At 43.3% G+C, this 14,557-nt stretch overlaps 1 protein-coding gene across 1 annotated transcript in view; it reads left to right on the top strand.

Moving 5' to 3' along the window:
- Positions 1-14,557, top strand: part of DIDO1 (death inducer-obliterator 1) — a 60,718-nt gene that overhangs the window by 14,927 nt on the left and 31,234 nt on the right. Inside the window, exons 7-8 of the mRNA XM_056844497.1 lie at positions 908-1,133; positions 3,058-3,060. Coding sequence (XP_056700475.1) covers positions 908-1,133; positions 3,058-3,060 — 229 coding nt within the window. The remainder of the gene's footprint in view (positions 1-907; positions 1,134-3,057; positions 3,061-14,557) is intronic.

Raw genomic sequence — 14,557 nt, 5'->3', positions numbered from 1 at the left:
AAAGCTTTTTCCTGATGTTTAGCTGGAAACCCTTTTGATTTAATTTCAACCCTTTGAACATGAAAGCTCGTTTTCGGTGATGGTACAGCCATTGCTATGGTTTGACTTTTAAAGAACTTTAGCCATTTCAGTAATCTTTAAATGAACATTGTAAGGTAGATCTGTATTATTCCCACATTGCTGGGGGCAGGTGGGTGGAACTGAGGCTAGGAGGTGGCAGCTGACCCAAGGCTACCTGTTCAGTTCATGGCAGAGGAGAGGTTTGGCCCAAGAACTTTGTGGTTCATAACTCATTCTCAGCTGCTGTTTAGTTCTCTCTGACCGGGATAGTTCTCTCTGACCGGGATATTTCATCTTGCATTTATGGGAAGTATTTGTCTATCCCTGCTGCACTGTAAATGGCAAACACACACATCTGAATGGAAAAGTCCTTAGGATTGTAGCTGAGTCATCGCACACAAATTCAGTTGAAATAGCTTTCTCTGATGGTGAGTCTTTTAAAAAAATAGCAAGAACAGGTCCTGTGTTTTTAGATGGCACAATGGTATTGTTATGGGCAGCATTAGTGTGCTGTTGGTCTTGGGATTCTAGACCAGCCCAGAAACGGGCATAATCAAGGTGCTGGTTTTTGCTCAGAGTGTGGAGGTTGGGCACTTGGTTCCCATTTTCAGAAATGCAGATCAATCATGGCTTCAAATCTAAACCCTGCTTTTGATGGATAAAAAGTCCCCAATTTCCCTTTCCCTTTTTATATGTAACAATACATTTTTAGTGTTCAGCTCTGTACTTTTGGTCCAGAGCAGTAAAACTTTGTTTCGTTGCATGAGATGTTTGTAGTACTTTGTAAATACTTGACCCAACATTATAATTGCAATGCTTAGTGATTCAGGTTCTGCTGATTACACAGGCAGGCACCAAACCTCCCTCCATGCTGAAGAGACCAGTTCCTGAAAAAAGAGAGATGGCCACAAAGAAGATGTTGGTGACTGCCTTTAAGACCGAAGCAAATACTCAGACAGTTGCTAAAGAGCCAGCCTCAGAAAGCAGCACTCCGTCCTGGGCAAGCGATCATAATTATAATGCAGTAAAGCCAGAAAGGACTCCTGCCATTTCATCATCACTGTTGTTCAAATGTATGTATCTCCTAGGGATCTTCCTCTGCAGTCATTTACCTTTTCCTTGGTCACCTTTCCCGCTTTTTGACTCTTGCAAAGTTAGAAGGGGCTTTTAAATATTCCCTCACCTCCTCCCCATCTTCAAAGATTGCACATGCTACCTCTCAAGCATTTTGAGGCTCATACATTTTATTGGCAACTTGGGATTTATTCACAGGTTGTGTATACAAATGACTTTTACAGGTGTATAAGAGCAGGCTAACTCATAGAATACGCTCCATAGTTAATATCTATATAGGTAAGTACTGTAGGTAATGATATCTACTCGTTTCCTAAGGTTATGTAATGTACAAAGTAACTGTTACACTCACTTTAATTTTGATCCCTTTCCACCTTTGCATTTGGGATTGGGGAGCGCCAACACACAAAGGTTTCCAGATGATTTTGAATAATTTACAAACACGCACAAACACACAGGGTTTAAAAAAGTTAAGGTAGTCCCCCTGTGCAAGCACTAGGTCATTACTGACCCATGGGGTGACGTCACATCCCGACGTTTCCTAGGCAGACTATGTTTATGGGGTGGTTTGCCATTGCCTTTCTCAGTCATCTACACTTTACCCCCCAGCAAGCTGGGTACTCATTTTACCGATCTCAGAAGGATGGAAGGCTGAGCCAACCTTGAGCCGGCTACCTGAAACTGACTCCCGTCGGGATCGAACTCAGGTAGTGAACAGAGCTGTTGACTGTAGTACTGCAGCTTACCACTCCGCGCCACGGGGCTCTTCCACAGGGTTTAGCTGTCAATTTTAGGGAATATATCCTCTTTCCAAGCAACTGGCTTAAGTATGAGGATGCTTGTTTTCTCTCTTTTTAAAAAATATGTTATAAGTTGTATGCCATGTAGGCAGTCATGGAGGCATATCACCTTATAATATTATAATTTTGCAGTATTTGAAGAAAAATCCTTGGCATCTTGTTAGCTTACAAAGGTAAGTAAATGCTTTGCAGTTTCAAAAGTCTTCGTTCTTGTAGGACTTTTTCACCGTTTCCACTTAAACAGTGTTCTAGTTTGTAAGATTTGCTTTTCCATATATTGCACAGTGGAAGGTAATTGATTTCTTGAACCTAATTTTAATTTTCTATCTGCAAGGCCTGATATAAGGCTCTGGGCAGGCATCCTTTAGAAAAGGTAAAACTCTTCTTACCACTAAAGTAACTTCACCAACTGTCCACAAAATTGCAAATGCTTATAACGATGAATACATCTTACATGACTGCGAGAAGATGGCTTTGGTGAACGTCTGGAGGAGTGGAGTTGCAAGGCTGATGAGAAACTACTGAGAACCCTTTTCTGCCCGCCTTCATTTTTTGGGTGTGGCACGCACACAAATGGATCTTGCAGGAGTGGGGGATGGGTGATTTATGGGGGGGGGGTCAGAACCTCCTCTGAAACATGTTAAAGGTCCAAATGCTTTGATTTAAAACCAGTGATAGTTTTCGCTGTCTGTTTCATTCACTCTCTGTCATCCATGCAAACATGATTAACAGTTATCTACCTATACATTTATTTCATTTATATCTCACTTTCGCCCCCAGAGGAGCTTACAACGTTGTTTTGCCCTCTGTTTTATCCTCACAACAACCCAGTGAGGTTTTTTTTAAAAAATGATATCTCGCTTCTGAGATGGCCCAGTGTATCAAAGCAACGTAATGCTTTCTTGATAAAAATGTTGGTAATTCTGTTTACACAGTAAGATCAAAAATACAACTGAATTAACTCGAGAAGAGTACATTTACTTACAAAACACATCAGTCGTATGATATCAGTTGTATGACCTGAAAAAAATGAACCAGGTAACTTATAGTTTACTTGGCAGGAAAAGAGACTGTCGAGAGAGTTGATTTCAACAATGTAATTTTCATATAAGCTGTATGTTAGCAGGTTTAACACCAAAACTAAGTGAACATTTTTCTAAAATACCCTAATTGGATAGGAGAGTGTTAAGATTGTTTTTGTTGCTTCTGCTGTTGTGCTTAAAAATGGACAATACTCAGTTCACTTTGCATTTAGTGAAGAGGTTTCAGCTTCTCAAGAAGGCACCGCCATCAAGGTAAGTCTTACGGATGTCTTGAATTTTTTTTGTATTGCTGCTAAAACTACTAAATATAAATTCTTAGATCTCCTATTTGAGTTCAGATCTGTGTTACTAAATTAACGGCTTAGTCCTGGTGCTCTGTGGGCCGTTGTGAGCGATCATCGTCTGAAGGCGTAGCGCTGGATCTGACACGTCCGTGGGATTCTCTTGTTCATGCCCCCTCTCTGACAGACCCAACAATATTGTAGAGTGGGGTAAACTCTACTGCCAAGGTGTTCTTATTTTGGATTAGACACATAGTACTATATTCTGAACCCCAATTGATTTTTGTATCTCTTTGATTTCTTCACAAGCGTCTAAAATGACTCCTTTCTTGGCTCGCTACCAGGGGTGGGTACCGACGGTGCAGAGCTGATGCAATAGTCCCTGCACTCTAGTTGCCTCCGTATCGTTGTTCATTTTCCTGAGAAATCTTTAGCTCCACTGTCATGTCAATGAGACGTTAGACTTATGGGCTGCACCAGGTCTCCCTTTCAAAAAGCATTTAAGTTATTCTAGAACGGCGCACAGTCTGATCCGCTCAGTTCTGCTGAGTTACTACAGGCTGCATCCTGTAGAATGCTTTGCGCTTGAAACCAACGCCAAGGATAATCCTATGCCCCTGGGAGACACTGAAATGGAAGAGAACAGGAGAATCTTGGGAGTGATGTGTAGTGCTCCGGGCAGAGCAGACTGTGGGAGGAGAATAAGCATAAAGACGGTTGTCCACAGACATCCAGTAAACAATGCGTAGGACTAGGGTTACAGAATTGGGAACAATGCAAAGAAACAAAAAAAACAAAAACATGAAGCCCCCTGTGTGATCAGCATAGGTGGCTGATCAGCTGGCTCTAAAAAGAGAAGCGGTAGCTTAGCACTATACCCTTTTGGAGTGGCCAACGACCTTGCTGTTCACTTCCCAATGTTATTTAATCACGAACTTAATTCTTTTTTTAAAAAGACGGCTTTAGGACAAGCTGGGCAATTGACAGGTCCGGATCTGGATCACCAATTTGCGGGGGCAGTATCTGTGTACATAAGAAAAGCAACTCGGTTCTGGTTTCCCCACCACTGCCAAGTGTTCCGGTCACTTCTTGTAATGGACCGGTGACTGCTCAACCATTCGAGTTTACATTTCTCTTTGAGATTGTATCCCACGGACTAGGGTTACAGAATTGGAAACAATGCAAAAAAAAAACCTGAGACATGACATACCATGACATAGAGGACAGTGTAGCGAAGGCAAAGTGACAGAGTAAGCATTGTGATAGGCTACCATCCTAATCCCTTATCAAAGCCACCTCCAGAGCTGTTCCATTATACTACAGTTTTAAACCCTTTGAAAGAAATGCCCTCCTAGAAATTTCTATTTTGCACATTTCTGTGAAATGAACCTTCCTGATCATCTCGGGCAAGCTGGCTGAGCCACCACAGATATACATATACGCTGGGTTCCCAGTTTAATCTGCATAACCAGCCTGTAAGGCAGAGATGATTTTCCTAGAGCTGGCCACCAAATTTGCTTCTTGAGCAATCTAGTTTCTCCACCACATTGCTTGCATTCATTTACTTAGCCTATAGTTAACAAGTGCATAAAGTCATACTTTACAGGAGTAGTGGGATGGAGAATGCCAAATTTCCAAATCTTAAAAGATGCTCCTGGATACGCAGTTTAAACAAATTCAGCCACTAAACCATGTTTCTGAGATCAGATATATCTGTAGTCTGTGTTAACATTTCAACTGCAGACTCTAAGGTAGATCATTAGTGATCTGGGCAGGATTCTATTTTATTTAAATCAGGGGTGTCAAACATAAGGCCGGAGGCCAAATCTGGCCCCTTGAGAGCTCTTATCAGGCCAGCCAAGGCAGCCACCCCACCCAGCCCGATCTGGGCTGGCGAGCCCAGCCCAACCAAGTGATGTCATATCCAGCCCTCATAACAACTTTCGATACCCCTGGTTTAGATACTATGTGATTCTTCAGTTATTTCATACATTCTTTCTCATCCCTGAGAAAGCTTTGGGACACACATAGTCAAAGGAGAGATGTGGCACAGAAAAATCCCAATAATTCTACAAAATGATTCAAAAGAGTACCAGAAATGTGTTACAAAACTAACCAGTTGTTTCTGAGAGTGAACATAGTGCCACCAACTGGACAGAGATAAAACTTATTAATTTCTCTTGTCCTGATGCTCTGTCTTGATTGAAAATCAGTATTTACTTTCAATATACCAAGTGTTTGCCCTATACAACAAAAGAGGAATTTAAAAGGTTACAGTATAAGCATTTGTTGTGCTTCTGACTGTAAAACATTGCTTACGTGTGGCTTTCCCCCAAGTAACATCTAGATGTATATGGGTAGTTGGGGAATGAAAATGTATTTGGTAGTAGAAAAATTAGACTGGTAAAAAAGATAATAAAATTAGAGGTAAGGATATTTATTTAAAACATTTTTATGCCTCCACCTAGAGAGCGTACTTAAGTTGGCGAAAATGAAACCGTTTGAACGTTAAAACAGCAGTGAAAATACTATATAAAATAATTTAATGAAAACATAAAACACATTTGTTATTCGATGATAGGAGTCCTCAGAAAGCATCTCAATTATTTTTTTCAACAGAAGCCAAAAAGTGCTATATAATGGCCAATGGTACCATGCAACTTCATTGTGTATATATCCTGAGTCAGGGCTAGTCTTCAAGGATAGGCCAGTAAGCTTTAAAATGCAGGGTACTTTTTGCATCACTACGTTGGCTTCAGAATTGACCACAGCAGCTCTGGGCTGATTTTGTGATGGTTTAAGCTACAAATGCTGATGATAAGCTTCTCTCCCCCCCCCCCCCCCAGACATACTTGTCATGATGTGGGTCCAGTTTTCTATTACACAAAGTAAAAATAATATTTGAAATTAGCTGGTGAGTAAATGAAGGAGCAAGAATGACATTTGTTCCCCCTTCCTAAAAAGCAGGTGGTGTTTCCTGAACACACCGTGCTTGCTCAGATGAGAATTTGCAAAGTGAGAAATATTAGTGCTGATAGTGGAACAGATAACTTCTCTGACCATATTCTTTGATAAGTCTGTCTTTTGTTCTTATCTGAGCAAAAATGTGTCGCATTCTAGAGCACTAGGACATTTTATCATGGAGTGGGTAGGGGGAAAAATAGTTGCGGCGGTGGGGGGGATAAGCAGAAATTCAGGCATAGTCCCGGTTAGAAAGACTGTTTTCTCACATAATTTACACTAGAAAAGAACAAGAGTTCAGTAGCACCTTATAGACTTAACAAAATTTCTGGCAGGGTGAGCTTTCATGAGTCACAGCTCACTTCCTTGACTCACGAAAGCTCTTATCCTGCCAGAAATTTTGTTAGTGTTTTAAGGTGCTATTGGACTTTTGTTCTTTTCTATCACAGACAAACACGGCCACCCATCATAGTTGACCCTCTCAGAGATGTTCTCAATGGGCCCCCTGTGTGAATAGAAACATGGGAATGTGTAGCCCTAGTACAGTTTGCCTGTACAGTCTGATTCCAACATGCTGCTTCATGTGAACCACCCCTTTATTAATCAGATTCTGTGTATGATGGAAGAGTGATTGCTACTTGGTATGATACTGGTCATATTTTTAATGAATATTTCCTTAAAATGTCTTGAGCATCTAATTAGAACTCTCTCCCCCTCCCCCAATAAAAAGGGTCATCTGTGCTGGTATTGCGCCTCTCCAGTCTCAGAGGCAATGGTGCACATCCTGACTGCTGGTGGCTCCTTGCTGTGCCCTAAAGCAGTGGACGGGAGCTGAAGATGCCCTCCATGGAGCTACGTTTTCAAGACCTCTCCACGAAGACTTAAGCAAGTGGGCTGCGTCGTATATTGCAGGAGAAGGTGTCTCAGATGCAGGGTCACCTGCTCATCTGGTGTGGGGTGGGAATGTTTCCTAGGCCTTCAGCGCTATGCTTCTCCTGTTGGATGCCCCGTTCACAATTGGTGCCATCTTGGATGACTCAGAGGAAGAAAAACAACTGAGGGGGAGGGCATTCTTACCTGCCCCCGCCAAGACGCGGTGGTCACGTCTCGATAAAAGTTCCTCGCGCAGCGCCTCACATCTATCCAGGTTCATGGCTGAACGTTATAGTTTTATCAGTCTGTATCACAAAGAGCATTTTTATCTCAGTCTCCTTTGCGAGGCTTAAAAGGGGGGTGGGTGGAAATTGCTTTGCAGAATACAAAGACGGGAACTTTCCCTTCAGCCAGAAACACACACAGTAATTGAGGCAGACTTTTAACATTTCTGTGAACCGAATGTTCAGGGCCACAAGAGGGTGGTGCCCTTCCAGGATATTCCTCTTCTAGGAGCTTCTGGTGCTCCGCAGTGTTGCGTGCATTTCCCAGCAGTGTCACCATGCCGCAGCAACACTTGAAGAGTTACAATTTATGGTAAGTAGTCTTGTGAAACGTCTACCACACCTGCATGTCTTTTACTACCTTTCAGCCATACAAAATGGGCTGACTTTCGTAGTTTCCAAACATTCTTCCTGCAAGAATTCAAGCCCATCTTTTGTGTTATGAAGATACAGGGCTTCAGTGTTCTTGTTGTTTTTTTTGGGCCCCAGGGGTCAGTCATTCCTGCAGGAATTCCCTTGCTTTCCAATTCGGTGAACATTTAATCTGCCACTGATTCCTTGAGGTTCAAAAATGAAAGAAGAAAAGCATATTATGGTGCAAAAAAGGTGGTGGAGCTGATTCCCATCACACCCCCATCTGATCTGACTGATGCCTTATTTAATTAGGCAGAATTGTAGTCCAAAGTGTTACAGGAGGTGTTAGTAAGATCTGCCGCCTAAGGGCTGCAGCATTGGTGCTGATCAGTTAGGCAGCCTTGCATTTCACTTTCTTAGTATAGCAAAGGCAAAGATGAACTGAGGGCAATAAATGTGCTTTGTGGTGAGGGTCGGGGGATGAGAACAACATTCTCGCCGCCGTGGAGTGCTAATTTCTCCCTTGAGACCAGCAGAAGTTGAAAATCAGGTCTGTGGAGGTTTCTCATCTGCTGCGTGACCTTACACTCCAAGCCCCCTCAGACAATGAACATACTGGCAAGACTCCCACAAACCACCGACTGCGAATTGATCTAACTAATGGTGCAAATCTTGAGGCCCTGCAGAAATTGATTCTTTAGAAAAATTTTAAGGGTATGTGACAGCCCCTTGTGCACCTTAGACAAGTTAGGAAAGCACCAAACCCATTTTCTCAACACGCTCTTCACTTAGAACAGTGGGCTTTTACTGCCCCATTCCAACCACTGAGGTGGTTACTGAGGATTTTCGTGAGCTCAAGCAGGTTGAAAAGGAGTTATGAACCTTGAAAAAGATATTGGTCTGAGATTCAGCTCCTGTTTTGCACCATGGTTGCCATCCCCAGGCTTCATTCCATGGTCTCCAATCTGCATGGGCAGCTGTGTACGAGAAGCTGTTTCATGGAGCAGGGTGATCTTTCTAACTGTATTGCCAGGTGTTGTGTGAATGTGCTGATGTGGTTGAAACACTCATTCCATGTGAATTCTCGTTCATACACAACCGTCCGAACAGTTTGAAGTTAGCATGATCAGTCACAGTGACAGCTCTGCCACAAAGGTAATGAGAACCATTCCTCGTTCCAATGAGAACAGGAGTGTCAAACAAGGCCCGAGGGCTGGATCCAGCCCCTTGAGAGCTCTGATCCGGCCAGCCGAGGTAGCCATCCCCACTCTTGATCTGGGTTGGCAAGACCTGGCCTGACCAAGGGACATATCTGGCCCTCGTAACAATTCAGTTTGACACCCCTGAACTAGAATGTTATTTTTAAAGTGGTATTGGTTACGTCTCAAGTAGAAAGCTTTGCCTTGTCCACAAACACCTGGCTTGTTATCTTTCCATTCAAACAAGACATCTGTATCTACTTGGAGACTTTTACTGTATAAAGTAATGAATTTGCATATTTTCCATGAGCCAAGTAAATAATTCAAGTGTATGATCTCAAGTCAGACTTAATTAGGCACATACAAGAGAGCTATTGAAACAGATTAAGTAACCCAACCACAGCGCACTGAAGGTGGGAAGTGGTTGTGCCTTTACAGGTTTGTAGTGAAGGATTTGTAATAAGAGACAAGAGTTGTGAAGAACCCCTTTAAGTCAGGCGTCCTGGACGCCTGTAGACTAAAACTTGTAGCAAACACTACTATTACATTTGAAATCATATTTGTAATCATGATGGCTTGAATTGTTAAACCAATTTTGGTAATCTCGGTATGGTGCTGGAACCAAGTTTGGGAATGTAGCTACAGTCTGCTAGTTGTTACTGCAGGGCTTGGATCATTACCTCTTAGGAATAGATATGCCACTCTCTAGAAATGAGGGAGACCTGGTCTCCATGTGAAGATTTCTCCAAAAGGCTGAAACCATCTCAGCACTCTAGAAGGTGGGCATAACATTCGGGAGCCCTGCATATTGTATGTTGGTTCTTGCCACTCCATAACTTTGCTAGGCTACAGCTTACAGTAACGCCAGGCATTTGGCTTTATATTTGGCACTCCAGAGCAAAACCACAGTAACATATTCCATAGCAATGAAAGTCCAATTGCTATCCACAATGAGGTTATTTGTGTATATGGTAGCATTTAAGAGCAGTGGTTTGGACTGGTGGACTCTGATCTGGAGAACCGGGTTTGGTTCCCCACTCCACATGAGCGGCGAAGGCTAATTGGTGAACTGGATTTGTTTCCACACGCCTACAAATGAAGCCAGCTGGGTGGCCTTGGGCTAGTCACAGCTCTCTCAGCCCCACCTCCCTCAGGGTGTCTTTGTGGGAAAGGGAAGGTGATTGTAAGCCAGTTTGATTCTCCCTTTAGTGGTAGAGAAAGTCGGCATATAAAAACCAACTCTTTTTCGTCTAGCACCATGGAATGTTTGGCCCATCGTTATTGGACGGTATGATACTGTTGGCATCAACTATAGAAAAAGGCTGTCAATGCAGAGTTATTGGGCTGTGTTTGAGGAAAGGGGTGGTTTCATGGTGGTTTTGTTCATGGTCAAAAGCCATGAACTCTGGGGATATTGTGGGCCTTGTTAGGAAAATTCTCTGTAACAGAGCTAAGGAATCTGCTAATGGCTGACTCTGAAAGAGTGATGATCATGTAGACTTTAATTCGGGCTGTGCAATTTGACAGAATTTCATGATGCCACGAAATAGAAATTATAGATGAGTGCTGCTGGCTGTAGGGGAAAAAAAATCCCAGTGGGGAAATCTTGGAAAGGGGACTCTCCAGCCTTGTGTGCTTAATTGAATGCCTGCCGGCAGACTGTAAGGAATTGGAAAGAAATTTTCCATTGACAACCCATGGACTGATGAATGTTATGGGGAGACATATTTGCGCAGATAAAATTAAATGTTCTAAAAAGGGTCAGATTTTCAAAAGTTTAGTTAAAAAAAAAACACCTGCATATTGAACCATTAATCAAGCAGTAATTGCAATGTAACATAGAGCTTTTTGTAAAGAAAAATAACTTTGGACCAACTGACAATGTAAAAGGGTTTTTCTCGCGAAAGAAAAAAGGAAAACAAAAATGCTAAAAAGGATTGATCTTTGTAAAATTCTCTAGCAATTTAGGAGACATTGGATTGGATCAAGTGGAAAAGGTTTCCTTCAGCAGAATGGGACTTTTTCATCTTGCTGCTGCTCCTGGGAGACTGGGCAGTTGGGGGAGAGGGGGTTACCCTTCTATTACTGGAAATGTACTGACGGATCCCCTTAGTTTTGTGGAACTGAAGTCCAAGCATGCTGTAATCTGCATGCTTAATCTTGTAATGTGCATTATTGTAATCAATGAATCCATGTTGATTGAAAAGTAATAGGCTAAGGACTGCGCGTAAAGTATATTTCTATGATTGGTGGTGGCGGAAAGCGCTATCAAGTTGCAGCTGACTTAGTGCAACCCTGTAGGGGTTTTGAGGCAGGATACTGACAGAGGTGGTTTGCCCTTGCTTCCTTTGCACAGTGACCCTGGAATTCCTTCATGGTCTCCCCTCCAAATACTAACCAGGGCCAACCCTGCTTAGCTTCTGAGATCGGGCTAGCCTGGGCCATCCAGGACAGGGCACTTCGATTACTTCTATGACTGGGCTGCTTGAATGCCACCTTACGCCCTGCAGAGCACAGACTCATCTAAGACTGCGTTCACTTTGCTCAACTACTTCAATTGAAGTACCATGCAAGATTTCGTCATGCACTTTATTCTGCTTGGTTTCAGATTTCTGCAATCCTAATCCTATTACATTGCTTATTGCATGTCTCATTCTGCTGACTTGCACTGTGTAATTCACCTTGAAAAAGTGAAAAAGGTGGACTGTGAATAATGTACGTTAAAAAAAATAGACATGAAACTTGGGGGAACTGGCCAGTATCCAACCACACAACCACATGAAGATTTAAAGGCATTTACGTTTTCCTAAGAAGAGCAGCAATTTCTGCTTTTTCCCCACCCCCCAACTGTGGAACTTCACTTTGTACCACATGCTATTCCTGGGATAGGGGGGTGTCTACTGATCAGAAGATTCATTGGAATTGGCAGAAATCTCTGCCCTCTCTCGAGGAATCCTAAGTGCCCTTAAATCTTTGGAACTGCGTGGCTAGTTACAAGCCACTTTACAATCCTGATTACTCTACAGTCCCAAATGTAAAGGGGAGCATTATGCAACATGTGTATAAGGAATATAAAATCATACCACTTTTGGTCTTGTGCCTTAAGCAACCTAGCCCTTCCTGAAACTTGGGGTATTTAAAACCTTCAAATATCTCTCGACCACATAGCTAAACAGCAGAAATCCATGAGCTCTTACTGCTTGTGAAGTGGAATAGGAGCACAACGGATTCCCTTTCTGTGAGAAAATGTGAACAAGGGACAGCAAGCAAAGAGCTACTTTCCCCCAAAGTTTTCAGTTTCGAAGTTCATGCTTTTCCAGGCACAGAGTTCTCATGTGGTGGGAAACGACCTGCAGCTCTGTTCCACCCTCACTCCGCCAATGAGGGATGCTAATGCTATCCAAACACAGCACTGTTATTGTAGCATGCCAGTGCATACAACTTGTGAAAGCTGATGGTTGGTAGAAGCTGTTCAGCTTGCCATACAGAAGTATGGAAAATGACTTCCTACCTAAGAACCGTTAACCCTTCAACCTCCAGTTGAGTGCAATCCATGGCAATGGCCTCTCCCACTAAGAACCTGCTGGCACACTGGCTTGGAAAAGAATTATCTGAAGCATCCACAAATTAAGAAGGGGCTTGAGTCCACACTTGCACCAACACTATGGAGAGATTATCTAGGTTGGGATGACCAAGCAAGGGGACATATCTTCGGTCCTAGCCTGGCTCCTGAGTGTAGTTACAACTTGGCCAACTTCTCATGTCTGATGAAGGGAGCTTTGACTCTCAAAAGCTTATACCCTGAAACTCTTGTTGGTTTCTGAGGCGCTGCTGGGCCCAAATCTAACTGTTCTACTGCAGACTGTTCTACTACCCTTTGAAGCTTGGCCATACCCATCTAGAGTGCGGGTGTTTGGGACTGTATCAACAGAAGTATAGTGTCCAGATCACGCAAAGTGATGGTATCGCTTTACTCTGCTCTGGTTAGACGTCACCTAGAGTACTGTGTCACCTAGAGTACAATTTAAGAAAGATGTAGAGAAGTTGGAACATGTCCAGAGGAGGGCAACAAAGATGGTGAGGGGTCTGGAGACCAAGTCCTATGAGGAAAGGTTGAAGGAGCTGGGTAGGTTTAGCCTGAAGAGGAGAAGGCTGAGAAGTGATATGATGACCATCTTCAAGTATTTGAAGGGCTGTCATATAGAGGATGGTGCCGAGTTGTGTTCTGTTGCGCAAGAAGGTCGGACCAGAACCAACTGGTTGAAATTAAATCAAAAGAGTTTCCGTCTAGACATCAGGAAGAATTTTCTAACAGAGCAGTTCCTCAGTGGGACAGGCTTCCTCAGGAGGTGGTAAGCTCTCCTTTCCTGGAGGTTTTTAAGCTGAGGTTAGATGGCCATCTGTCAGCAATGCTGATTCTATGTCCTTAGGCAGATGATGAGAGGGAGGACATCTTGGCCATCTTCTGGGCATGGAGTACGGGTCACTGGGTGTGTGTGGGGGGAGGTAGTTGTGAATTTCCTGCATTGTGCAGGGGGTTGGACTAGATGACCCTGGTAGTCCCTTCCAACTCTATGATTCTATGACTGGTTGCCCATAAGGTTAGCAAACCTAAGGTGCGCATGTAGGATTTCACATCCAGGCTCCTAAGCAGAGCATGTAGCACCTCTTCATTAGCAGCAACTCCTGGTGCTGGAGGTCCTGAATCCTCCTGCCTATGCTGTTCGGCAGCTATGGCTGTATTCTCAAAGGGACAAATAGAGACACGCACAACTAACACATGTAATGCTAAACAACTTTGAATCAATTACACAAGCCGTGGCTGAGATTTGTACTAGTATGTGTAGCAGCCTTAAGACTTTTTTCATTGTAATTTTTGCTTAGTTTTATTACATGTTCTGCTCCAGCCTGTTTTCACTTACGTCACAGACCCTAGACCAAAGTGTCCAGCTTGCACAGCCGAGGCTCAAGCAGACGTTCCTGCTACTCCTGGACTGGGAGCAGGAAGACCTGCAGGACTGGCTACGCAAACGGCATGGCCTGCACCCCCAGGCTACTTGTGTTGTTGCTGGCTGCTCAACTCGGTAGAACCTGGTCGAAATCACACTATGTGCAGGGAACTGAAGAAAAGCTGTGCACTGTGCTAGCGAGATACTATTCCATTCTTTAGGTTTGAGGTGCGGCACCTTTGCATGAGGGTCTGGCCACCACTAAATAAAAACGCAAACACTAAAGTTCTGAAAACAAATGCTGGTGTCAGTAGAGGAGATTAAATGATTGGAAGGCCTGGAGTTGCTATTTTTATGAGGCTACATGCGACGGAAAGTTGCTCGGCCTCGATGTGGTGTGACTTTCCAAGAACAGGGTAATTCCTTTAGGAGAATGTCAAGTTTGCTACCACCTTGAAATCTTTTCATTGTTGTGGCTCGTTTCCAAGGGAAAACATCGGCTAATGAGCACTAAAGGGAGTTCCGGGGAGAAATCTGAAAACAAAAGATCAATCAAAATAACACAGCAGCCTGCAAGCTCTCAAGTGCTCCGGTTTCAAGTTTTTTATCCGGGTGGCTCCAGGCTTTGACTGATTTAATGTTGGTTGGAGAAGCTTATCCTGGAGTGGAAGAGCTGTTT

This window comes from Euleptes europaea, chromosome 2 (genome assembly GCF_029931775.1).
Source record: "Euleptes europaea isolate rEulEur1 chromosome 2, rEulEur1.hap1, whole genome shotgun sequence".
NCBI classification, from domain to species: domain Eukaryota; kingdom Metazoa; phylum Chordata; class Lepidosauria; order Squamata; family Sphaerodactylidae; genus Euleptes; species Euleptes europaea.
Note: the sequence above shows the minus strand (reverse complement) of the source record. Positions and strands in the feature narration are given on the sequence as shown.